This window comes from Vicugna pacos, chromosome X (assembly GCF_048564905.1).
Source record: "Vicugna pacos chromosome X, VicPac4, whole genome shotgun sequence".
Classification (NCBI taxonomy): domain Eukaryota; kingdom Metazoa; phylum Chordata; class Mammalia; order Artiodactyla; family Camelidae; genus Vicugna; species Vicugna pacos.
The window spans coordinates 23,955,357-23,981,320 of NC_133023.1; the positions used below are offsets into that span (position 1 = coordinate 23,955,357).

Genomic DNA, 25,964 nt, shown 5'->3' on the forward strand with positions numbered 1-25,964 from the left:
GAGCCAGAAACACAGGACAGTCAAGAGAGTTAATAGAGGAACAGAAGAAGGACCTGGGATCATGAGTGAAAAAACACCAAACTCTCATGTATCTGGGTGAGGGGGCCTTCCTTATTCATCCCTAAGGTATGGAGTTAGGTCACTTTTCCAAATGTTTGATCACCTTAACCACATATCAAATGACTTTCTTTCTTTTCCTTGTTAAAGCAGGAGAGTGAAAGGAAACTGGTGATATGACGATAAAAACTTAAAAAGCTTATAAAAGGCAGGGGACACCGGGTAAGGGCTGGAGAGGCGGAAGTCAGTCAGATAAAGGCTGCTGATTTAAAACAACACTTACAAAGATATCCAATCTAAAGCCATGGTCCTCAAACTGCAGTGTGCATAAGAAACATTTGAGTAGCTTGTTTAAAGTACAGACTCCTAGGTTCCATGCTCAGAATTTCTGTAACTGAAAATTTTTTTTATTAAAATATAGTTGATTTACAATACTATATTAGTTTTAGGTGTGCAGCATAGTGATTCAGTATTTTTGCAGATTATACTCCATTATAAGCTATTATAAGATAATGACTCTAATTTCCTGCGCTATACAATATATCTTTGTTGCTTCTCTATTTTATACATAGTCGTCTGTATCTGTTAATCCTGTATCTCTAATTTGTCCCTCCCCTCCTCCCTCTCCCCTTCGGTAACCACAAGTTTGAAATCTAAAAAATAATACAAAGAAATGTATATCCAAAACAGAAACAGACACACAGATACAGAATTTCTGTACTTTTAACAAGAACTTTCACAATTCAGCAGGTGAGCTCCAGGACCACTGTCTGAGGAAGAATTTCTTAAAGTATTTCCTATGTGCCCTAAACATTACTTGCTGGTCTCCAAAGGGCAAAGGTGTTATTTGTCAGTGACATGATTTTGAAGAAGATCTAAATGTAACGAAATGCTCTGAGGTCAGAAAACATTTTCTCTGGCCATGCTAAGCTTGCGAAGTGTTTTCAAGACACATTTCTAATGCATTTGTTGGAAGCAGCTGCCCTATTTTTATTTCCAAGACAGTATATCAAGTATTTCTAAATGATTAACCTGTTTGTATTTGGGATGCCTTTTCCTGCTTTTCCTAAAAATGTTTCTTTGTATTTGTAATGACTCCCCCTGCCTTGTTTTATCATAGGCTGTTAGGGCTGAAAGGAACCTTAGAGATCATTCAACCTTCTTGTTTTGCCAATGTGGGAACTGAGATGCAAAGACTCCTATACAGACACCTGCTGAAGCACATAACTTGAGCTGTCATATTTAGACATGGAAAATTGAAATGACAAACCTTCCTTACATGAGGAAATCCTTAACCTTAAAGGTTTTCACCAAATGTTTTGGATCCCAGAGCAAAAACACTTCCTGCTAATTGGCAAATAGACCCCATTTACCCGTATCTACCCAACAGAAAATAAAAGGGGAGGTTTGAAGCAGCAAACTTAGCCTGTATTCATTTTCTATTAGTCTTTACTAGTGAAGACAAGAGCTTAGGAGTTACTAGCTTTTAACAAGGCAAGTACCAATCTTTCATAATCATATAATTTTTACAGTTGGTAAGGTTTAGGTAAAATGCAGAACCTTGGGATATATAGCTTGGTCTTTAAGAAACTTTTTGGTGTCAAGATGCTAAGAATTATAGAGGCTGCTAAAGTGATTGCTATTTCTCTAGACACAGATATTTCAAGTGTGATTTGGTTGATGCCTAGTTTGAAATCCTTAATAAAACTTTACTCTGAAAGGCATCTATTCTTAAAGCAAAATGTGTTCTATTGAATTCATTTTTCACTTTGACTTCCTTTATAAAACTAACAATATCCCTGTATATCTTTGGTACCCTTGTGTAATAAGATAGCACGTAAGCGTACAGAAGGAAAAGGTAAGAATGCAGAAAAAATAAGGAACCACAGAAATAAAATGGGGGCTATGAGGCTTTAAATAAAGAAACAGAATTAAGCCCAAAGAGAAGTAAACTTTTTGTTGTTGTTGTTGCTGGGCCATGAACTCCAACTTTCAAACATAATTAACATCCCAAGAGTAAGAGAAAGAAGGTCAGAGATACTCAATGTCCAAGTGGCATTTTTCTCTCAAAGGTAGAAAGATTCTGCTTTTTTTTTTTTGGCTCTTTCTTTGTTCTCCATTACAGATAAACCTCTAATTATTTTAATTTCTAATACCGAGTACTTTCTAAGCGATTTATTGCTGCTGTGGGTTAAATAATGTTGGTGCCCTCACCTCTCAAATTAATGTTCAAAATTTCATAGAAGGGATTATTTTATATAACATTTGCAAGTTTTTCCCCCAAGTATAAAAATCTCACAGAATGTAAATTTTGCTGAAATTATGTGAACATCATATATGATTCTCCTAATTAATAGTACATAAATAATCTGGAAAATATAATCTGGTGCCAGATTCAATTGAAATCTTCATACATATTTCTTATGTAAAAATTTACTTGATCACTTCTCAAATTATTCATAATTTCAAAATTAAAAATGCAACATTGTAGGCACGGAATATTTTAGAATGAGAAACACAACACCATCCTGATGTTGGATAATATAATCAGTGACTGTGTCTGTGTGTGTGTGTGTGTGTGTGTGTGTATGTATGTGGGCACATGTGTATATATATATACACAAATAAAAAATTTTCGCTTTATTTTTCTCCCACTTATAGCAGTTAATCTTTTGTTTTGTTTGATGACACTCAGCTATCACTGAGTATTTACATCTCCTTCTTATACCTTTTGGACAAAATGTGATGTAATAATGCATGTGGAACAGATGGCACATACTTTCCTTCAACTAAATTATGAGTTACAGTCTCAATTAAAGTATTCTTTTTTCTCAAAGCACTGTATTTACTTTCTTTTATACCATGTCTTTGACTTTAATCAGTTATTTTAAATATAAGAAAACCAAGGTAGAAAAATTCAAGAATTTGCCTAGGTTTATAAAGAGTGACTGTAGAATTAAAAATAACAGAACTGTAGAACTGCCAGGGGACGTGAAGAGACCATCATGTTTCTGGTCAAACTTCCTCATTTCAGTGAGGGAGAAAACTGAAGTCTGAAGCAGTTAAGTGACTGGCTCACGATTAGATGCTAGGTAGCAACAGAGCCAGAGGAGAAACTAGGTCGCCCAACTGCTGGTCCACGACCCTTTCTACTGTACCTCACTGACTCAGTCAAAGCTTGGCATTTCTGTATGTACCTAATTCAGCTGAAGGCAACCAGTATAGCCCTAGGAAACAACCCATGAATACTTAAAGGGACTTGCCATCAAGTGAAAATGAGAATAGTACAGGGAAGATCTAGTAAAGGAACAGTCAGAAAGGGAAATCTCAATTATGGAATTTGAGTCAAAATTTGGAGGATGAGAGGAGAAATTGTGTTCCAAGTTTGAGGATCGGGAAGTGTACTCATTCATATGAGGACAGTGAGAAAATTGTTGGAGATCAGGAACGGCATCAGAAAGTAGAATTTACTTGGCTCAGAGAATCCACGTTGGGGAGTAACTAGACGGCTGCTTGGCGAATATATATGTATGTATACGCATGACTGGGACATAGCGCTGTACACCAGAAAGTGACACATTGTAATTGACTGTACTTCAATTAAAAAAAAAATAAACAAATAGACTGCTGCTTGGTGAGGAAGGAACTGGGAGGCAGAGGAAGAACAGAGAAGGAAAGGGGTTAGAAGGGGCTAATTAGAAATAGTTGGTAGAGAGTGGAAGGTTCACTAGATTCCAATGACTAAATATAAGCTTCATGACAGCAATGATTTTCTTTTGTCTATTGTTCACTGTTGTGTCCTCACTGCCCAGAAGAGTGTCTAGTACATAGTAAACACTCAGTAAATATTTGCTGAATGAACAAATAAATGAATAAGAGAATTATGGGAACCATCAAGATGGAAGTTCTTGACCAAAGGAATAATGTGATCCAGTGTCCAAGGAAGAATATTTTTGTAAATGTGCAATGGATGGCCTCAATATAGAAAGAAATAGAGACAAATCTATCAGTTTGGAATAACGCGATGAAGACAAGAATCACAATCACAGGAAGAGGAAAGACAGTGCGGAAGGGAAATAAATGGAGGGAAAAGGACATAATGTGGATTTAGATCACGATGATGCCCCTTCTGAGTCGATGGAATGCAAAGGGAAATTTCAAAATCATTTTGGTTTGAACTCAATTTTATTTCATTAACAGTGGGCACCTATGAAATGACATGCTAATGTTTTATATTTTAAAATGCAAAAATGGTTTCAGAATCTTTTATTAAACAATGAACAACCGTAATTTTTTTTTAGTATAATATATTACAGTTTGGGCAAACAGAGGGTTGTTTTCCAGGGTAGCTTGGGAATTTTTTAAAAACAATTGTGGTGACTTTTCACTGTAAAATAATGTTGATGGAGGTTTTGACCAGATTTGCAATGCAAGCTTATGTACCAAGGATCGTTCTGTATCTAACTCTTCCAGTGCTCACCTGTCCTATTTCGTACCCATCCTGAATTGCTACCTCTATTCTGCTTCTCTCAGCTGAACCCTGCCATTCAGCGTGGACTGACTGATATCCTTATTTCAACTAAGTATCAGGAAATAAACTAAATCATTTTGATGTGAAGCATTACCTTGCTTCTTATAAGTGAGTGCTTATAACACATTATTATTAGCGAGGCCTATTTAAAAGCCAAAACCATTGATCTGAATATTTAAATTCTAGAATTTGCAGTACCTTAGATGAGCTAAGGTAACTGTTTTCTACTTGATTAATGACAACAAGAATTAAACTGCAGTAGCTGGCATCTGGGAAATTGCTGAGAATGAAGAGACCACATTTTGGCTGACATGCTGTTTGCCGCTTTCAATTCCCCTTTTATTTCATCAAGTTCACATGAAGGAGAGAAAAGGCACGAATGATGTTCAGAATAGTTATAGCATCTTTCTTCTCCTCTCCTGCCAAAAAATAGCTTTCTTTTCTTTATTTTACTTTATCTATCAATACCTTTTCCATCTCCCATGTTTCATTCTTTTTTAATGACAGATGTTATGAAGGTGGCCTTTGTCATGACATATACTGACCTCTCTCAGAGTTTAAGCTATAGAAAGCAAATGGAGCCTCTCTCTCTTTGAAAATGCCATGACCCGTTGTTGCTCGTGACTCATCACCAACACATCGATACAAAATTCATGGACCAAACAGGGAGATAAAAATGAGGGTCTTGGAAGCTGGGATACAAACTTCGGCGTGGGGGGGGCATATAAATAAAAATGAATCCTCTCCTCCTCCTAGAAATCTGCTTCTCTATTTTATCATTTCACTTATTACATGTCTATGTGTACAAGTTGAGTGAGTCTTCCCTTTTTCTTCTTCCTTTATACTCCACGGTATAATACGATGGTTCAAAGCTCAGACTCTGGAGCCAGACTCCCTGTGTTCAGATCTCAGATCTGGCACTTACTAAGTGACCTTGGGAAACTTATCTAGCCTCTCTCTGACTTACTTTCTTCAAATGTAAAGAGAGGATAATAATAGAATCTGTCTCTTAGGGCTGCTGAGAGCATTAAATGGGTCAACAAATATAAAGTGCCATGACACTGGCCAGTATGTGGTGCATCAAATGTCAGTTACTTGCTATCATCATTATTATGTCATATTAAGCACTGATTTTTCAAGAGCACTTACAAATCAATGAATTTCAGTTTTATTTTATCCCCTTTGTAGAAGTAAAGATACTACGTGTCTAAATTTGGGACAATTTCAAACAATGATAAAGAAGAAAAATAATCTCCATTCTGTAATCTTACAAACTAGAGGTAGTAGTGCCTCCCAGTGTTGAGTGTGTTCCCTTGTAACTATGATGAAGTCCCCTTGTCTTCGTCTACCTCCCTCCACTACCACTCCTCCTCTAGACACAGAAGAAAACACAAACAATTTTTATAAAAAGACGTGGATGACAAAAAGCAACTGATCAGAAAGCAGGAAGCTGGACTTCCACTCCCCGTACTTCCTGCGTCATTTAGGTGACCCTGGGCATTTCACTTTCTCTCTCTGCTCTTTTCCCCTCCACTGAACTCGTGTAAAACGGGATTGCAAGAGCCTCACTGTGCTCTCCTTACAACAATGCTGAGACGCATTCACTAACTTTTCCAGAGAATGTGGATCCACAGAAGGGGACAGAGTACAAAAGAGGCGCGGATAGGGCAGCGAGGGGCTTAGTTCACTGCGGTAACGCAGTCTGAGAGGGAGCCAAAGGCAGGAAGTTGCTATCATTTCTCCTGAGCTGTGGGAGCTGTGGAGAGGTCTCCGTTCAACTCTTCATTATAATGTGTTATGGTATTTAAAGAATGTCCTCAAAGAAGGAATTCCATAATAAACATACATTAGTTTTATCACTTTTTGAATAACCCTGTGATAAACCAAGAGAGAATCCTATGAAATTAGCATAGCTGTGCTCCTCATTTAAATTCACTCTAATATGTGTCTCTCCTGTGATTAGAAACCATCACCATTCTAATCGAATCCGAACCCTCAAGTATCATCTCCATACCAAGCAAATAAATGATTCATTTACTCAAAATAAAATACATCATTCTGAAATTGGGTGATTTACATAAACATATGAGATATTAGCTACTTGCTCTAGGAAAACGAGAGAAATGTCATTTTAACTCATTTCTGGCTTCTTTGGTTCCTGATCTTTTCTTACCTAATGTTGAGAGACTTTTTCCGCAGCTCACTCCACTTGAAGTTCATGTTATCCAAACGTCTTTGTAACAGGACCGCATCATCAGAACCCTCCAGGGATCTCAGGATTTTTTGCCCATTTTCATCCAGGTTGTGATAGATATCTGTGTGAGCTTCGATTTCTCCTTGGAGGTCCTACGGGGCATCAGGGAGAAAAACACATGCAGAATTACAAAACAAAAGAGACCAGTTGTGACTGTGAATTTAGAGAACTGCAAAAAATTAACTATTTGTTCAAAAGGCATTTCGGTCGGGTCAACTAACAGGAAGATACACCTCTAACTTTTCTTGGTGTACTGTCTTTTCATGTTATCACATAGATTGAAAATGGGTATCTTCCTAGGTATAATAAATTTATTCCTTTACAAATTTCATAACTTAAGTCTTCTAGTCCATGGATAAAATACATTGTTTTATGGAAGTGATATGAAATAAAACTCCATGACAAAATACACCCCAGTGCTAATCATTTCATTACACTATGGGTCAAGCCATATTTTCCAAGCACATAGTCATCTGTAGAATTGACTCTGACCACAAAAGCACGGAGAGACTAATAAACAAGGTTGTAGTTGGTTCACAGCATCAGCACATTAATGGGATTCTATCATAGAAGAATCTTCTTGATAATACATATTAAATTCACTTTGGTATTCCAGCATCAGAGATTTATTACAGCATTATACATTTATTAGTAAGATTTCCCATGTAAAATATCATCTTATTTTTAGGCTCGACAGGTAGAAAGTCCATAAGACCCTGATACGAGTTATGATAAGAGGTGATGCATTCAACCTCATTTGCATATACACAGATCAAGAAAATTATCACAGTAGAAGAATCTGACCTTTACATGGTATGTCTTCCTATGTAACATTTTCAGCTTGAACCGGGGACTACAGCACTGATCCTGTTGCATAGCAATCCTGAGAAAACTCAGCAACTGAAAGCGCCCTGCTTTAAAATGCCAACTTTGCTTACATTCTGTTGACAGAATGAATTTCAGAGCACAGGCCTCACCAGTCAATAACAATAAACAGCCACTTTGTACTCCTCACTCAACGGTAGCCAGGCCTGTGGATGTGGGAGGGACCCCAAAGAGAGGAGGCCTGGAATATGCAACTGACAGTTTCTATCAAACAGCCAACTTTTCTTATCATTTTGCCATTATAAGCCAGAGACATTATAAATTCATTTTATATATGTGTTTCCCTCCTTGTTCCCAGCAGAACGGTCAAAGCCAAAGGAACATTCCTTAGAGAGCTGCCGGGTACCAGCATTCCTTTCTGCCTACACAATGAATGGAGGCTTTGTACATTATCTGACTTGCTTTTAGAGATTTGTATGCCTCTGTTCAACAAGTTTAAAAATTCATTCTGAAGCTCCACACAATTGGATTGATCTGTATAACTAGAAAAGTTTTTTTACTCCCCTCTCTCTCTTTCTAAAATTGAATTAAATTACTCTTCTAAAGGAAGGAAGGAAAAGTGGCAGCGATAACACGTGAGAAAGTCTGAAAAACCGGCCCATGTTTTCAGTCATAGCCTCTTCGACGCAGAATTTTGAATGTTGCAGAAGTGAGGTAGATGGACGATGAATGTCTCCTGTCACCATTTTTGGCAGCCAAAGTATCACTGATGGACTCTAAAGAGAATTCTGTCTCATTCTCTTTGACTGGAAGACAGCAGGGGGAGTATGGACAGAATCACATCTGAAGTTGAAAGAACAGAAATACGAAAACAGACTGAGGAGGATCTATCTCTAGTCCATCAAGAACAGGCTTGTTCTGGAAGGAAACAGCCTGCTTTCAAAAGCAGCTTATGTGGTAGAAAACTAGCATTGGGCAGCTTCTTCCTGAATGGAGTTTGGACATGGAAAAGACACACCCTGTTGAATCTGCCACTTCTTCAGCAAAAGAGAGAAATGAGCTTATTATATCTAAACAATTCAAGACTAAAAACCAAACAGGTTCAAGTTAACGAGATAATTTCCCCAGTTTTCTCTTTTACTTTACTTTTCTTCTTGTTGTATTTGATTCGTACGCTCCTTCAAACTTTGCCTCAGAGTATACACTTAAGGGATTAAAACCAAACCTTTTGTTGTTCAACAAAATAAGATATTTTGACTAATACAATCCACTGTCTCCATTAGCATGCATATGAATTACAGTACATTTGAATTTTTATATCTTACATTTCTAAGCAGAGACCCAGGCTCAATCAATAGTTCCTTAAGGTTATGCATACCGCGGAGTCATCAATACTTTGTTGGGTAAGTGAGAGGTCTTCCCAAGCAGAAACAGGATGTTGATTCATGAAGTTGCTAATTTGCATCTTGAACATTTAGATTACATCGCATATAAATATCTTTGTTGTATCATCAAGAAAGAAATGAAAATAAAATTGATAAACCAGTATTTGTTGAGGACCGGCTATTTGTCTAGTCTTAGTACTGTGGGAAACAGAAAAGGAGTGCAAGAGACAGTGATGTCTTTGCTTCTCCTAAAATGTAGTATGCACTTTTTATTTAACTCATCCCTGTTACCAACTACATATTGAGAATTCCTTGCCAAATTTTACAGATACTGGGATGAAAACTGCTCCCCTTGGAAATTCAGAAGTGGCTGAAGTAAAGTCTTAGCACTGGTAGGAAGGTAAGTCAACTCAGTATTATTTCTCCAGTGCATGATGGTGGTTTACAACAACAAAGGACACACATATAGCAAAGGTCCTCACAGTTTACAAAGCATTTAGAAATGTATTGCTTTAGTTATTCCTGCTTCTATTTTCTCTGTTTTACAGATGAGAGCACTGAGGCTCAGAGATGTTTAACAGACTTGCCAAAAGTGTTAAATGTGGGCAAAGGGTCTAGTTCTTTTGACTCTGGGAGATCTTAGGCTGGCTCCACACACCATTTATTATAAGCATTGGCTGTAACAGACAGTAGTTACTGAAGCTGAACAAGGCTACTACGAACAAGGGGAAAAACAAGTACTGAGGGAAAAGCACACAGAAAGACGCCATTACTGGTTTTGATAAAAAATTACCCACATGGATTGGTTCGGTCGGAATGCAAAATGGAATCCTGACTATCGTTTTCACGTTTCCTTTTGCAGCTGGGCATCTAGGACCACCTGTGAGCAAGAGCTGTTGGCACTGAAAAGGTCACCTTACTACAGAATATCCCCTCTGCCAGAACGGAAATTCTTCCTTCAGTAATTCATTCCTTAGTCTAAATGTGCCATGCGAACATTACATTAGGTAATCAGCTGACATGGCATAAAGGTAGCTTGGCCATGTCCCTTCGGGATGACGGGCTGGTAGGGAGTCTGTCAAGCTGCAGGACTCAGGTGGGTTGCTCTAAAATGGAGCTGAGTATCAGTGAGGAACCTAAGGTTTTCTTTAGGAAGCTGGCAAGCTGTAGTGGAGATTTCTCAGCACAAGTAGGCAGCGTGAGTCTTAGGTGGCGAAGACACAACGACAGGGCAAGCGGGGAAGGAATACACTCACACTCATGTTTGCATAAAATTACCACCATGGCACTTATCTTAAGATTGACCCTAGACTCGGGGGCTCCAAAAAGCAGGAGGCTGGAATGGAGAAAATGGAGAATCAAGTGGAGTTCTCAGAGGAGAGCCAATCTGGACAAAAAGTAATTTTCAAAGATATTTTTAAGCAGCTTTATTTTACTTCTGACTTGACTAGAAAAGATGCCCTCAAGCCTTAGGTGCTACATTCAGTGTAATTTCTCCTCTTCTTTTTTGTGATTGTATTATTCAGGAAAAACAGTAACTAATGAAGAGGGGGAAAAAGTATTTGTTACATAACAACAGAAGCACGAGCCTAGCAGCAACATATATAAGACTGACTACACCAGACACTGTCCAAAGCACTGCATATACATGAGCTCATTTAATCCTCGCAGTAACTCTCTAGGGTAGGCATTATTATTATCTTCACTTTACACATAAGAGAATGAAATTAGAGAGAGGTTCAGGAAAAAATGAACAAGGTCACACAGCTAATAAACCATGCAGCCAGATTTCAAACCCAGGCTGTGGGACTCCAGGGACGCGCTCTTACCCACCAGGCTTTATTACCTCTGAGTTTTTTCCTATTAATTAAAAAATGTTTCCTATTAATAATACTCCTGCCTAAATGTCAGCAAATCTAGCACTGCCATTAGACAAGGCCGACTAACATTGCTTTCAGTCCTCAAAGAGTCATTTTACGGTTTTATTAATGTGAAACTGTTACGTATATCTGAAGCAGTGAAAGGAGATACATCAATACAAGACAGACCATAAAATAATTGGGAAAATGGGTGCAGATGCAAAAATAACATGTAGCCCCCTTCCCGCAGAAAGATACACAGTGCCTAAAGTTATATACAATTATGGACCAAATTTCAACTGTGAATATCAAAAAGTTCAGATACGAGGCAAGCATTATGCTTACAATAGAGCAGTTTTAGGACTTGGCCACACCCTGCATCCTGGAAAGCTTTTTCAAGTTTCACAGTTCCTTCTTTTCTCAGAGTTTAGCCTACTTCTGTCATAAGGACCCTTGCTCAGCCTCCGGGGAAAACTAATAGGAAAGTACAGTCAAACAGACATAGTAGGAGTCTCTTCCTTCTCTTTCCCTCATTAGCTGCATAAGTTTCAAAACTCTTCAATCTCTTTGGCTTCACTAAATATTAAATAATAATACCTACCTGCTGGGTTGTTTTGACTATTACATGGAATAATTTTTGTAAAATACTCTGAACGTCGTACAGAACACAACAAGCCTTTAATCATTAATAGCTAACGTAAGGATTTCTGTTATAAGAGAGTCGATGTGGAAACCAAGTGATAGAAATAGACTTTACGAAGTCATGGAATTTAGTTTAAGCCTTGAAGGATGGATAGGCTTCAGAGAGGTGGAGGGAAGAAGGTATTCCAAGTGAGAAGAGTAACATGGAAGTGGCAGAAACGTGGAGAAGAGTTTGGATTGTGAGCAGGGACAATGAATTGTACAACCAGATCAGAATGGATGATGCGTGCTGGGAAGAAACAGGTAGAAGGCAGTCAAAGTTCTCAAACTAAGTAGGACAAAAACCTTTCAGGAAGTCACTGAGAATAAAAGTTTATAAAGAAAAGGACAAAGACAAGTAGAATGACCCATGGTGATTGTAAGCAATAAGACAACAAAAGTTTTACTAGAAGAAAAATAAAGGAAGATGCCAAGAATCAGTTACTGCTACACTCTTTTTTTTTTATTATCCAAACAAATAGTCATCATACTATTCACAAAATATCACAGATAACAGATTCCACATATTTTCTTTCCTATGTACATGGAATTAATGATCTCTGCAAAATCACTCAGCCAATGATAACCTCCTTATCTTGAATATAACCAAGAAGTGACCAGTAAAACAAGACAAACAAAAAGATGTCAGAAGAATAAGTGGCCAAATGTCCCTACAAAATTCATCATAGACACACCATCTCTAATCTTTTCTGAAAGCAATTAGCATGTGAATAATGATAAGGTCATTAGTTCCTCTTCACTGGTAATTTTTACCTAATTCATATAAACTTGATAGGGAAAAAAAGTGATGACCTGATTTCTAATAACTTAAAAGGTCAAAAACAGAAGATTCAAAATAGGAGAGAAGTTATCCCTTCAGGGCTAAACTGGGAGTAGAAAGAAGTGACACCTGATGGAGAACCATAAAGGTATAAAAGTTGCTGCGGGCACTCAGAGTTGACCAAGGTCACACAGTGTGGAAACTAATAGCCTTACATGTATTATTAGCCCTTGAAGGCATCATCTAACTTTAAAGGGAAGCAAAATAATTAATGTTAATGATAATGACCCTGAATTAGCCAGAAAAAAGCAGATTTGTGTTCAGTAAACTCTATTTAAGAAGAAAGCAGTGTATGTAAAACTCTTTATTTTTTATTTTTTTAACTTTTTTTTATTGATTTATAATCATTTTACAATGTTGTGTCAAATTCCAATGTAGAGCACAATTTTTCAGTTATACATGAACATATATATACTCATTGTCACATTTTTTTCTCTGTGAGCTACCATAAGATCTTGTATCCATTTCCCTGTGCTACACAGTATAATCTTGTTTATCTATTCTACAATTTTGAAATCCCAGTCTATCTCTTCCCACCCCTCGCCCCCTTGGCAACCACAAGTTTGTATTCTATGTCTGTGAGTCTATTTCTATTCTGTATTTATGCTTTGTTTCTTTTTTTTTTTTAGATTCCACATATGAGTGATCTCATATGGTATTTTTCTTTCTCTTTCTGGCTTATTTCATTTAGAATAACATTCTCCAGGAGCATCCATGTTGCTGCAAATAATAGCCAAGACATGGAAACAGCCTCAATGTCCATCAACAGATGACTGGATAAAGAAGATGTGGTATATTTATACAATGGAATACTACTCAGCCATAAAAACCGACAACATAACGTAAAACTCTTTAAATAAATTTATCCAACATAGTTACTCTTAAAAGGTGTTTATGCTTTAAAGAAGTTAAATAAAACAAAAACAAACATGCAAAAGTAAAACTCCCTTAGCTTGGTCATCCAAAATGACTTGTTAAACACGGGCTCCAAATACTCGAAATTTTGGAATACACACAAGCGTGCGCACGCACACACACACACACACACACACACTTTCCACTATGAGAACAGAAACAGAGTAAATCTTTAGAAACATTTATAGCTATCTAAAAATAAAAAGCATGGGCTTGCATTTTGTATCTGGTTTTTGTAATTTTTAAAAGTAATTTATTTTTATTGCATGTTACAAAAGTATCAGTCTGCTGTGGATTGGAAATGAAAATTAGAGAAACAAAACAGCATTATCCTTCTTAATGGATTTTTTGAGAAGCACCCACATAAAGGAGTAGGACCTACAAACTTGACCTTACAGGGACTCGACTCTAACCGCTAGAGGTTCCTAACTTGCACGGGAAACGCAGTTGGGTACAGATTCACAGTGGGTGTCACTCTATTTTTTCTTTGTCTATTCTATATGTGGCCATTGCAATACTTTCAAAGCAGCAGAGTTGTCATCCCAAGAGAAGCAAGAGTTAATTTGAGGACTGCCGTTTGGCTTGGAGCCTGGTTGCTCTAGGTAGATAAGGAGTGTGTTTTCAGGTCCACTGCACTGCAATGCATCTTAAACGAGCGGCTATGGATTTAGGAGTCCACAGGCTTTGCTTTAAAAATGGTTGTTATGAAGGTCCTCAGAGACTATCATCCTGCAGGGTTTGTTGTCTTTGCTTTCACATCTTGTTCAAAAATTCTCACACTTAAGCACTAGAACAGTGGAGCGAAGGGATATGTTCTCCTGCCTCAGTACATTCCCAGGTGCAAAGCTTTATTTCAAAATCTAATCTTTCAAAATGCTTGGCCTAGGGTGGATTACCCCGGAGGAAACCGAGCAAAATCCCATTTGTCAGACTGCCTTAAGCAATCCCAAACTCTGGTAACCGTTGATGCTTTCTCTCCTTGTCTGACCCTCTGGTTTACTCTATTCTCAAAATTACTTTTTTAGAATTGAAGAGTCCATTTCAGATATAAGTAAGGTGGGCCTTATCTTTTCCCTTCTGCATCTTGGTTTTCCCAGGTTCTTCTTATTTTGTCACAGGGCAAAAGTAGTCTGCATATTTATTCACTACACAAACATGCATTAAGTGCTTATTGTTCAGTTCAAGATTTCCTTAGGACCCATGGGAATACATCTGATGTAAGAAAGGTATAGCACCAGGCCTTAAATTAAGTCGTTCCTTCATCCTTTCCTCCCTCCCTCCATCCCTTTCTTCTTTCCTCTCTTCTTTTATTACCTTCCTTCCTCCCACAAATATTTAATATATTAGCACCCAGCTCTGCAGTGGTGAAAAAACCCCAAACCTCTGCCTTTTTGATGTTCACAGCATAAAGGATAAAGAGAGAAATAGGATAAACAGGGGAGAAATATGTTAAGCAGATAAATAAATGTTTAATAAAATTAAAATATGCTCTGAAGGTAACAAATGGGCAGTTACAGTGAGAATGAAGGTGTACACATGGTGGTGACAGGTGCTCTTTGGTTACGGTGGTCAAGGAACACCTATGTGAGAAGGTTCGGTGTCAGCTGAGACTTGAAAGATAAGAGGACACCAGTTATAGGAAAACCCAATAGCACAGAATTCCTCCCAAGTAAAAGGCAGGCAGAGGCTTTTGCATCAGCTCTGTGGTAGGAAAGATCTTGGCTAGAACTTACTAAGAAAGAAATGCGGCTAGACATGAGGTAAGAGAGGCTTCAGATAATGTGGGGCCTCAAGTCCCATAGTATGGGGTCTGAATTTTATTTCAAGTGTGACGGAACACAATAGAAGCTTTTAAAGCAGGGTAGCAACATGATATGATTTAGGTTTTAAATAAATAAATGTGGAGATTAAAGAAGGCAGGAGAGGAAACAAAAAGACCAGTTAGAGGCCAGTCTCTAACCCAGGCAAGAGATAATGGTGGCCTGGACTAGGGAGATTGCAGAAGGAGAGAAGAGGACTTGCTGTGAGATATAATTTGGATGCTGGATTTCTTACAAATACTAATGGATTGAGTGATGAGAGTAAAGGAAAGTGTTATCTCAAGGATAACTCCCAAATTTTAACTTGAACAACAGATGGATGGTAGTGTTATTTACTGAGGTGATGAAAACTGGGGGGCAAGTCCATTTTGTGTTCTATTTTCATTTTATGTTTCAAAATGACTGTGAGACATTCAGGTGGAGATTTGAAAAACATGTGTGAAACTCAGTGTGGGGTTCTGGGCTGACTATGAATTTGGGATTGTTCAGCTTACTGATACTAAGACCATGGGAATGGGTAAGCATCCTTATGGAGAAAGAAAACAGAGAGAAGAAAAAGGACCCTTGGATCACATCCAGAGGACCGCCAACATTCAGAGGTTACATGGGGGCAGACCACCTAGCAAAGGAGACACAAAGGGAAGAACCAAAGAGGTAGAAGAAAAACTAAGAAATTACAGTGTCATGGTAACCAAGAGAGGACAGAAGGCTTCAAAAAGGAGGGAGTGGGCAACTGCGTCAAACGTTGCTAAGAGGTTGGTTACATTAGAACAGAACACTGTCTATTGGATTTGGCAACAAGGAAGTCATTGGTGACCTTGATAAGAATAGTTTCAGAGGCGAGATGGAAACAGATGTAAGAGTAAGAAGTCTTAAGAAGGTTAACTGAACACACAGCACTGTTGAAAAGCTGGGCTATGAAGCTGAGATAAGAAATAAAATAGCACCTGAAGGGGGATGAAGGACCAAAGGAGGGTTTGGGGAATAATTTTATAATGTTTGTTTTATGTTTAGCGCTCATACTCTAGGTGGGGAGTCTGATTTGAAGCAGGTGAGGAACAATTACAAAGGCCCACATAACTAAAGAGTATATATCAGTATGTCTTAAAAGTCTGGAGTGGATGGGGGTAATTAACACAGAGTGGAATTAAGTACTGTGCAGCGGGAAGGGCATGGCCTTTGGTGTCATAAGATCTATATAGCTTCTAAATTCCCTCACTCACTAGCTTTGTGATTTGGGGCAAGTTATAAAATGCTTTAAAGCCTGTTATTTTCATCCATAAGTAGGGCTCATAATATCTACCTTATAAGGTTTTGGCAAAGATTAGATGAGGTGCCTGATCTACTGAGGGTTTTCATTAAAACTGTGCCCCTCTGTCCCTCCCCCACCTTCCTCCATGACTCCGAGCTTGCTAGCAGATGCTATTTCAAGGAAAATGAACACCAAATACATAAAGATAAGAGCCAGAGCTGTAGGCAGGATCTAAGAAGTAGTGCGGCTGTGAAGGGTCAGCAGCGGGGCTCAAAGGGTACAGAGTGGCCATTGAGAACTCTGAAAGCAGCCTAGAGATTATATCTGATTCTATAATGATAAGATTCCACTGTAGCTTCCGGTGCAGGCATGACGTACTTAAAATGCTTTTAAGAATGATTATTTAGGGGGGCAGTTTTCAGGGTAAATGCAAGCAGGGAGAGAATGGAGACAGGAAGTTTGGCAGACAGGCAGCCCCAGCCATTCATGAACCAACAAAGCTGTGGCTCCAGAAACAGGGAGGACGTAAGGAGGAAGGATGCTACCATCATCGAGTGCTCATAAATTATAGAAATAGCTGCACATGTGACTCAATTTCATCCTCCTCTTGCTCTACCTTTGGAAGGTAGAATTCGGCCAAGTGGTAACTATTCACAAAAAGCATATTAAAGATAGAAATGTTATTTTCAGTTTTCTAAGGAGTAAGACAAACATTATATAGGCTGTGTTTCAAACACACATACACACACACTCACCCGCTGGTGCCAAGTAAATTACAATGACAAGGCAAGGGCAATGACCCCAAAGCTCTAGACAGGCCCAGGAGACTTCTATCTCAAATATACCCTATTAGGCATTCCCAAAGTATGTGGAAGTGAGTTTTAAAGGACACAAAATCCTGAGAAAGGGTAGGCAGAGTAACATTGCATCGGATATTTTTAAAGTTAAGATGCCATCGACCCAGTGGGGAACTAAAGTTGGTATCCATTTGGCTCAGTATTTGAGTTATAAAAAAGAATAGCATGCCTTCATAATGTTGGTGTTGGAAGATAAAATAAGTCCCAAGATAGGCTGGGTTTTCTTTTTTACTAATATATCTAAAATTCATATAAAAAGCTATACTGTGTTGCAATATTTTTTCAGATATTGCTCTACTGCTTCATTGCCCATAATTGGCTGAGCATTTCCTACATGAGACATCTTTCAGAAGATCACTGCCAATGATAATGTTGAAAGGCCTTCACACTTAAACTCTTGATTGTACATTTCAATCACAGAGACAACTGCATATGAAAAGTCTACAACGTTGAAGGTATTTTCGGTTTTATATTATGTTTTATGTGCAGGAATCAGCCTGTTTGAAGATAACTATCCTTATCTGAGAAAGACCAGATGGACCTTTACGACACTGAAACGTATTTATTATTGCAGAGCCATGATGGGGCGAGGGGTGGAGTAGAGCGATGCAATGGGGCAGGAAACTCACACTTACACCCCTTACATCAACTCTACAAAGTACGCCTTCTTGTTCCGCCGTTGACAATCTCCAAACTACAATTTGGAGAGATGAAGTAACTTGTCCAAATCCCAGAGCTCTCATGTGGCAGCAGCAGGCTTATAGCACAGATCTGTCTGAGTTTATGCCCCTTTTACCCTCACGCCCATCTTCCTCCACTTCTCAAATAGAAAGTGAGCGAATTCTGACGTGGGCTACATGTAACACAACAAAATAATTAACTCATTAAGACACATGTGAGCTATATGTTTTGGGAAATACATTGTGATGTTCTGAGGGGAATGGCGAGGCAGTGAAATTATTCTCCAGTTAGGTATTAACTAACTTTTTTTATTCCTCCTCAGTCAACTCGGAACTAATACCTTTCATGATTTTGAATGGCTCTAAATGAACAGAATACATTCTTATTCTTAAAACAGACAACTATTTTCCCATGGACCAATACTCATCTGGTTATATTTATTTGTACCATTTGCCTCTATTATGTATAGCGTTAAAAGTTAGAAAAGCTCTTATTTCCTGAATCTCTTTGTCACGGAGCTGTTTTTTCCCTCCAGAGAGACACCGTAGCTCAAGATTGTATATTAGAAATAAGCAGTTAGTTGATGTCAAGTCTCATCTTATCCCAATAGCAATCTGTAAGAAGAAGGCAAGAACATATGGCAAAGTGCCATAATCATTTTTGATAATACACTAGAAATCATAACAGCCATGTAGCTAATTTCCTCTGGCTTACTTTAATTATGGATGTTGTAAATGCAGAAGAACAACTTTATTCTATCCCCCCACCATTCCTCCTACAAAACCCTTATAATATATCCCGACACAAGCACAAAACAACCCTACACTGAGGCAGCTGTTCAGAACAGGTTAATGATGTAATAAATCTAAGACAATTCTATATTTTCTTTCACTTTAAATAGCAGGACAATTTCTAAAAAATTCACAAACACACATAGGACATAACTGTTTCACTGGTGGGTACTCTTTAGCCTAATGCTTAGAAATGCTACCTTTAAAATGAATTATAGGTATTCATAAAGTTTGAATGTTAAAGAAGATTCTAGAATCATGATGTTAACTAAAGTCTTGCTGAAATAATTGGGTCTAATTCCCTGGTGTTCTTTGGTGAGTTTATTTCTGTCTACTATCAAGTAGAGTAAATTAATTCTTCTGGAGAGTGTAATGGTCTTTTTGTGCCTAAGGCGTTACTTCACCATATTTAGCTTTCTTCTCTCATGGAATAGGGTGGATGGTGATCAGGGGAGAACAGTCACTCTTTTTTTAGTGTATGAGGAAAGGAAGGGATATACATGTGGATATTAGTATAACGGTCGGTGCCACTAGCACAGCTGCCAAAGGAAACATGACATAGCTGAGAAAACGAATTAAAACAAAATCATATCTGGTAAAATATCTAGGCTATTTTTTTTCATTCCTAGAACTCACTCTGCTGAGGCAAAAAAAATCCATTCATGAACTTTTCATTGTATACCTACTAATCCTTCCCACAGCATCCAGTTCAGTTCATAGTATCTTCCTGAAGCAGTCCCAGGGCATTCTGGGCCTTTGGCCACGAGATGATGCTACTTTCATCTGAGATCATGCAGACTTAAAAAACTATTACTAGGCGAGTGAGGTTTGGGAAGGCTTAGGTTGTTCCATGCCCATGAGATAAATTACGTAAGTTTTAATAAAGAACTAGACAGAAAAAAGGGTATCTTTACAGATTATTTTACATCATAAGAATTTTTACATGGCAACTGCATGGTATTATCTGTTACAGAACAGTGGAAACCTGCCTCACAGTGTTCTGAAGTAAGGAAAGAAATTTTTCCATTGGATTTCATCACTGTCATTGATCTTGAGTACAAATGAAGAAGCCTGGCTACCCCAAGAAAGAGAAGTGGTAAACAGGTCATGCCCACAGTGCTTTCCCATGGACAAATGTTTTTGCTCTACTCTTCTCAGACAGGAGCAGAGCAACTATATAGTAGTAGCAAATCTCTGCTCAAATTTCTGATATAGTTTGGAGTTTAAAAGAAAAAAATCCTCACCAATAGGAGACCAAGAAGCCAATGTGGGTGATACCAAATTGTTAATGTTGAGTAGAAAATAAAAAGACTTGCTAAAAAAAACCCTTTCGCCTGGTTCTGTCAGAGTTGTGCTCCTTTCCGGGTGTCTGATTTTGCACTTTTGTGCACTGGTGGAAAGATGGGGGTCTCCCCTAAACTATATCTGAAGATACCCACAAAACAACAAGATGTAACTCTCCTGAAAGAGTCTTAAGTAAACACACAACCCAAATAACATGTGATATGGTTAAAGTGGACATATCCCTATAGCAACACAGAGCAATTAGCCCTGTTGCCAATATTTATAGATGCTATTACACGAGTGATGATATTTGAGTAGGGTCTTGAGGGATGAGTAGGAGCCGACCAGGAGAGAAGTAGGAGAATGAACTTTGAAGAAAAGGGAAAAGCATGAGTAAAGCTGAAGATAAGAATACAAGTCAGAGCTGAGTAAGTCTTTGTGGCTGGGGGAAGGTGGGGAATGGGCGAGGAAGCTTCATGGGAGGCAGGAAAGAGGGGTTCATTTTCTCTGTGTCATCCACATATGCCTGTGAACATGAGCTTTCATCATGTATTAGTAGTCTGTCTAGCAAAGTGGTTCTCAAACTTGAGCTAGCTTGAGAATCACCTGGAGGGCTTATTAAAACACAGGCTGCTAGGCTCCAACCCTGGAGTTCATGATTTTGTAGGTCTGGGGTAGAGCTCAGGAATTCGCATTTCTAACAAGTTCCAAGGTGGTGCTCTGCTACTCCAGGGATCACCCTTTGAGGACAAACCACTGGTCTAGCATGATGGTCCTTAATCTCCTGGAGGTCATGAATGCCTTTGTGAAAATAATGGACTGTCTCCTGAGAAACCTGCAGAAATATTCCTAAATGCAAAATATGACCTAAAATGTCATGGGCTTCCGAGACCCACTAAGAGGAACGCGAGTGCAGTAGCCTGTTAGCAGCTATGTCCACCTCCAAGAACTACAATGGATTAATTAAGACAATGTATCTTTCAAGTACCACTTTAATGGAAAACTCTCAGGAAGAAGAACACATTGGAAAATGTCACTGAAGTGTGATTTTTGGCTTACTGGGTATCTTGGAATTAGTCATAGTCATCTCGGGCACAAAATGACTAGATTTGGGGAAAGGAACATCTCAGAAGGCAGTCCGTGACTGCTACAAAGAAATTCCTGTCACTCTAACCACATTCAAGTAACCTGGCTCTTTCTCATTCTGACCTGCCATCTATTCGGGATGGTGGGTAACATGGAGGAAAAGGGTGCATTTAGCCAGGGGCCTGGGAGAAAGACACAGAAGTCTGTACCTCAGGGAAAGTAGCTATGGCTCTAGATGGAAGAAAGAGATCATTAAGAACGTGCTTAAAAGGAAACTTCAAATGGGTCATGCTACACAAGGATAGGAGACAGTCCCTGTTGCAGAGATGACTTTACCCTTTACCCAAGAATCCTCCTCACGTGCCTTTCGTAAGCCAGCGGTACAGATATTTTTAAATGACCCTGAAAAGGAAGCAGAGGTGTTCTTTATTTCACGCGAAGAAAGCCATCGCTCATTCAAAGAACCTTAGGCCTGCTCTGCATGCATGCATGGAGTCTGAACACGAGGCACATATTGTGTTATTCATCTTGGTACCTATAAATTCAAGTGATGGCTCTGATGCTGGGGAAACAAAGACCTGCTGAGTTTGAGAGCAGCACTCCTCCTTCAGTTTCTCGAAGAAGTGATAGTGCTACAGGCAAAGAGCCCTGTAATAATTTGAGGAAAATACACGTCTGAGTCAATGAAGACTTTCTGTTACTGCACAGGCTGTTTTGCCTAAAGCCAGGAAAACTCTGTCTGATGATAATGTTTTAGCTGCTGATTCATCTCCCCTGTCTTCGATTCTTCTCAGCAGACTTTTATTGGGTCTCATCATGGGCACATTTACAGAGCAATTTCCATAATGATAAAATCTCTTCAAATGAGATTTAAAATGTAATTAAAGGGCAGATTTGATGTGGTAAAGGCGTTGTTGTGCAGTGGGCATACATCATCATGCCGCAGAGCACTCTGCAGCTAGCCTATGGCACGACCCCAATTTTGCTCTGGTAAGATTACATGTCCTTGTTTCATGCTAATGGCTTGATTAGGGAAAAATAAAAGAAGATAAAATAGCCTCACGATTGCAGAGATAAATCCATGAATATGAGCTAGATTTTTCTACCCTCCTCCATCCATTTTGAATCTTAAACTTCAGAGGCTGCAAAAAACTTCTGAAATACAGAGGCGAACACTGAGAAACTGACAGGTGAAAGCTGAAAGGATCTACTTGCCCCGAGAAGTGGATCTCTGTAAATCCTAGGCCTGTTCTCTTGGTTTTAAGCGCAATTGCTAGAAAAGTGGAAACGAGAGGTTATAGCTCCCTGAATGGATGAATGCTTGCTCCTGGAAAACTGCCTGGAGCCTGAGAAAGGAAGAAAATATTCCTTGGGCAGTCCATTTTTAAAACCTCAAAAGTAACTGAGACTATTCTTCACTATAAAATCAATATGATTTTAAGCTTTAGAATTTCTCAAACCCCCAGATATCTGGCCTACCCAGATCCTGAATCATAAGTATCCTCAATCCTGGTATTTCCCAAATGATATAAAATGATTTTTTACTGGGCTACTGGCTTACATATTGACAGTTAACCATATAATAGGATATGGAAATCATATTTTTTTAACACACAGGACAAAACAAATCTTTCCAAAGATCTGACTTTAGATCTAAGATCATAGTTAAATAATAGGTTCTGAGGCATTTATAAGAGGATTTGGGCCTTTTAAACACTGTATGTCCATTACCTTAGCAACATATCCTGAGGATACTCACAGAAACAAATGCCATATCATGTTTGAGTTATATAGAGCATGGAGAGTTTCACTGATATTTTTGTGTGTGTGTGTGATCGTCCCTTTGCAGAAACGAAAGATTCCTTTGGACACAATACTTTGTCTATGGAATGAAATTCATCTTTGTGATGTTGGGAGCTACAAAATAACTCATGTGTTTTAAAACAGCATTAAATCTATGGAATTAAATTTTTAAATGTATGGAATTAAATTATAGTTAGTAAAAATACTTTGAGGGTCTTTAATTTGCTGCTGCTGATAAATTCTTGTCAAATTGTTACTATGCTTTTAAGTGCAATTATGTTTTCATAGGCAGGAGTAAGACAGTAGGAAAAATAACATACAATTTTGAAGAGAAAATGGCCACTGTACCTTTGAAATAAAAGCAATTTATGTCTCTTTGCTAAAAAAAAAAAACTCACAAGTTAAGCCACAAAGTTCACCTCTCTTATCGAAAATGCAAGGCTATTTTCAACTTGCTTTAATAGCAAACAATTCGCGGCAAATTTTGGCTTCACTGTAACAATGACCTCTTTTGGCCAAATAACCCTCGTCAACCCTGGATAAAGTTTTCTGCTAAACAACTCCTCTACTTCCCACTCACTACCAGAGATAAAACAATTGAAGAGACCTCACCATTCTCTGTAGGACTGTTTGTTTGTACTCACTCACTTAGCCAAGCTTCCACTGCCTGATTTCATTGCCATGGAAAGTCCTACAGGATAAACTTGGAAAGCAGCTACCTGTCACTTCTCCAAACATCCCACTGCTTCCAATTACTACTGATTTTGTGTTGTCAAGTAGCCTTGATACTTGAACTATCCAACTGTTTTAAATGCAGAAGAGAAAATCCTAGGGAAAATGGGGAACAAAAAAGTGTTCTCATGTTTCTGAAGAGTAGCATTGTGCTTGCATGATTGCTTTTCATCAGTTTTGACTTCTCTGAGAGGCAGTCTTTCTTTTCACGCTCTAGGCTGATGTTTCATCTCACTAAATAGTTCATGAGCATGATGCAAATCCAGCATTCTTCCTTTTGACAGCTTTACTCCTAAAATAAGTAAAAGCAGTCCCCAACTTGCAAAGAGTTCTATAACCAAAAGTCATTTGCAAGTCAATGGTTCGGAGCCCAAAACTCAAATTGCCACTGGAACAACAGCCATATATGTCTCAGGCCGGATCTCTAACATGGATGATCTATGTCATTCCGACAGCATTACTTTGGGTTATGTGACTTGAGAAGAATACATCTTTTGGGGGTACAAAGGGGAATGAAATACGAAAAGAAAAATATTTCTCTTTGAATCCTGAGTCTGCCTGATGCAAAACAGTCAGCAAAGGGATCTAGCTCATCCCACCTCCTGGTGCCCAATCTTTTCCACCCCCCACATTTCCTCATGTCCTAATAACCCTTCTTTCCTACCTGTTGAAAACCATACTTCCAGAGCATAGTCTGACCACTTTCACATTCTGGGAGCTTTTTATATTTTAAAAAGAGGAAGCTGAGTTAAACAAATGAATTTCATTCAGATTGGTAGAATTTCAGAGAGTATAAGAATGCAAGGTGAAATATTCAGATGGTAGCAAAAGTGTCTGGGGGCAGAATGGCTTCAGTCATTCTTGCTAGGAAATCTGCATCGGTTAATACTATGGATTGGCTCACTCAAACCTCCACACTACCGTTCCTCCATCTAGTTTAACAGGCTGGAAATTAAAGGCTGTATTTGCCAGACTTCGATGCAGCTACGGTTCTGGATATGAATTAGGTTTTAATAAGTTAGCATTGTGACATAAAATAAAGGGTGTCCAGTTCAACGTGAATTTCAGATAAACAATGGATTTTTAAATTGTGTTGCATGCATTACTTTTATCTGCTAAATATGGCAACCGTACATCAAGTAGATGTACTTGTGAGTGATCTGGAAGGTGGAAGTGAGGCAATGGCCATCTCCCTGCCCCTTGTGGCTGTTTCTGTTGGTGAGCATAGTACTAGAGGCACAAGATTGCCCATATCACAGTTCCAAAGTGGATTCTCCAGCTTCCTGATTGAAGAAAAGAAGTTGCTAACAGAAGCTACAAAAGTGGTAGCTTCTAGATTTCAACTTCCTTAATCCTAGTTCATAGTTACAGAGTATGTTCTTGAATTCACTGCATCAGTGGTGCTCCTAGTGGATAAGTTCCACCTGGCTTTAGAATTCAATGCTGGAAGCCAGATCTCAAATTTGCTCCTTCAGCCTTTCTAAACATTTAGTATGCATCTCATCTTCTGTATTAAATCATTCTGTGATTACCACACCTAGAGTAGTTTCTCTATTTTGAACTGAACTCTGACTGCTCTATCAACCCTCAGAGTCAGCTTTTCTATTTGTTTCTAGTGATGGCAATACTTTCCTTTAGTCACTCTAAAACCTACAAACAATAAAGCTCTACAGTTTTCTCAACATGGCTCTTTGTCACAGCCACGTGATCCCACGTGACAGGAAACGAGGATAGCAGAGGGCTTTGTACCTCTGGACTGATGTGTTATTTCTAAAGAAAATACTTTACAGGAGACTTCAGAAGATACTTTTAGGTTGTGACAACACATTTAAATACCTACATATTATATCATCATCCTTTACAGAAATCTCACTATTATTTTCCTTAGCTCTTTTGTTCTTCATATCTAGATGTCCAATTTATACTGACAACATATTTGATGCCTAGGGAAAAGATCTGATTCAACAGTTTCATAACATGATGTTCTATTAATTAAAACATGATACACCGACACTGAAGTACCAAAAAAAAAAAAAACCCAGAAGTGGAATATCACAAACTTGTCTCATATTTAAGTCATGGGGACGAGTGAAGGAATACTAAGGAAAGCCTGAGCTTTCAGGCCTGGCTTGCACATATGAGGTGAACTCTGGAGAACAGACCATATCTCTCTGCTGTTAGCACCTGGCACAGTGCTGAGCACATACAGCCACACAATAAACTGCGCTGAATTTTTAATCATCCAGCTACCTTCACCTACTCTGCATGTCTTATGCACGATTTCATTTCCTAAAAGTACCAAGTTCTAAC

The 25,964-nt window shown here is 38.5% G+C and overlaps 1 protein-coding gene across 3 annotated transcripts in view; it reads right to left on the bottom strand.

Annotated features, from left to right (window-relative positions):
* The window catches only part of DMD (dystrophin), a 1,854,428-nt gene that overhangs the window by 332,088 nt on the left and 1,496,376 nt on the right, over positions 1-25,964 (bottom strand). For all 3 annotated transcript variants that reach the window (XM_031673322.2, XM_072956638.1, XM_072956633.1), the window contains one exon: positions 6,762-6,934. In XM_031673322.2, coding sequence (XP_031529182.2) covers positions 6,762-6,934 — 173 coding nt within the window. The remainder of the gene's footprint in view (positions 1-6,761; positions 6,935-25,964) is intronic.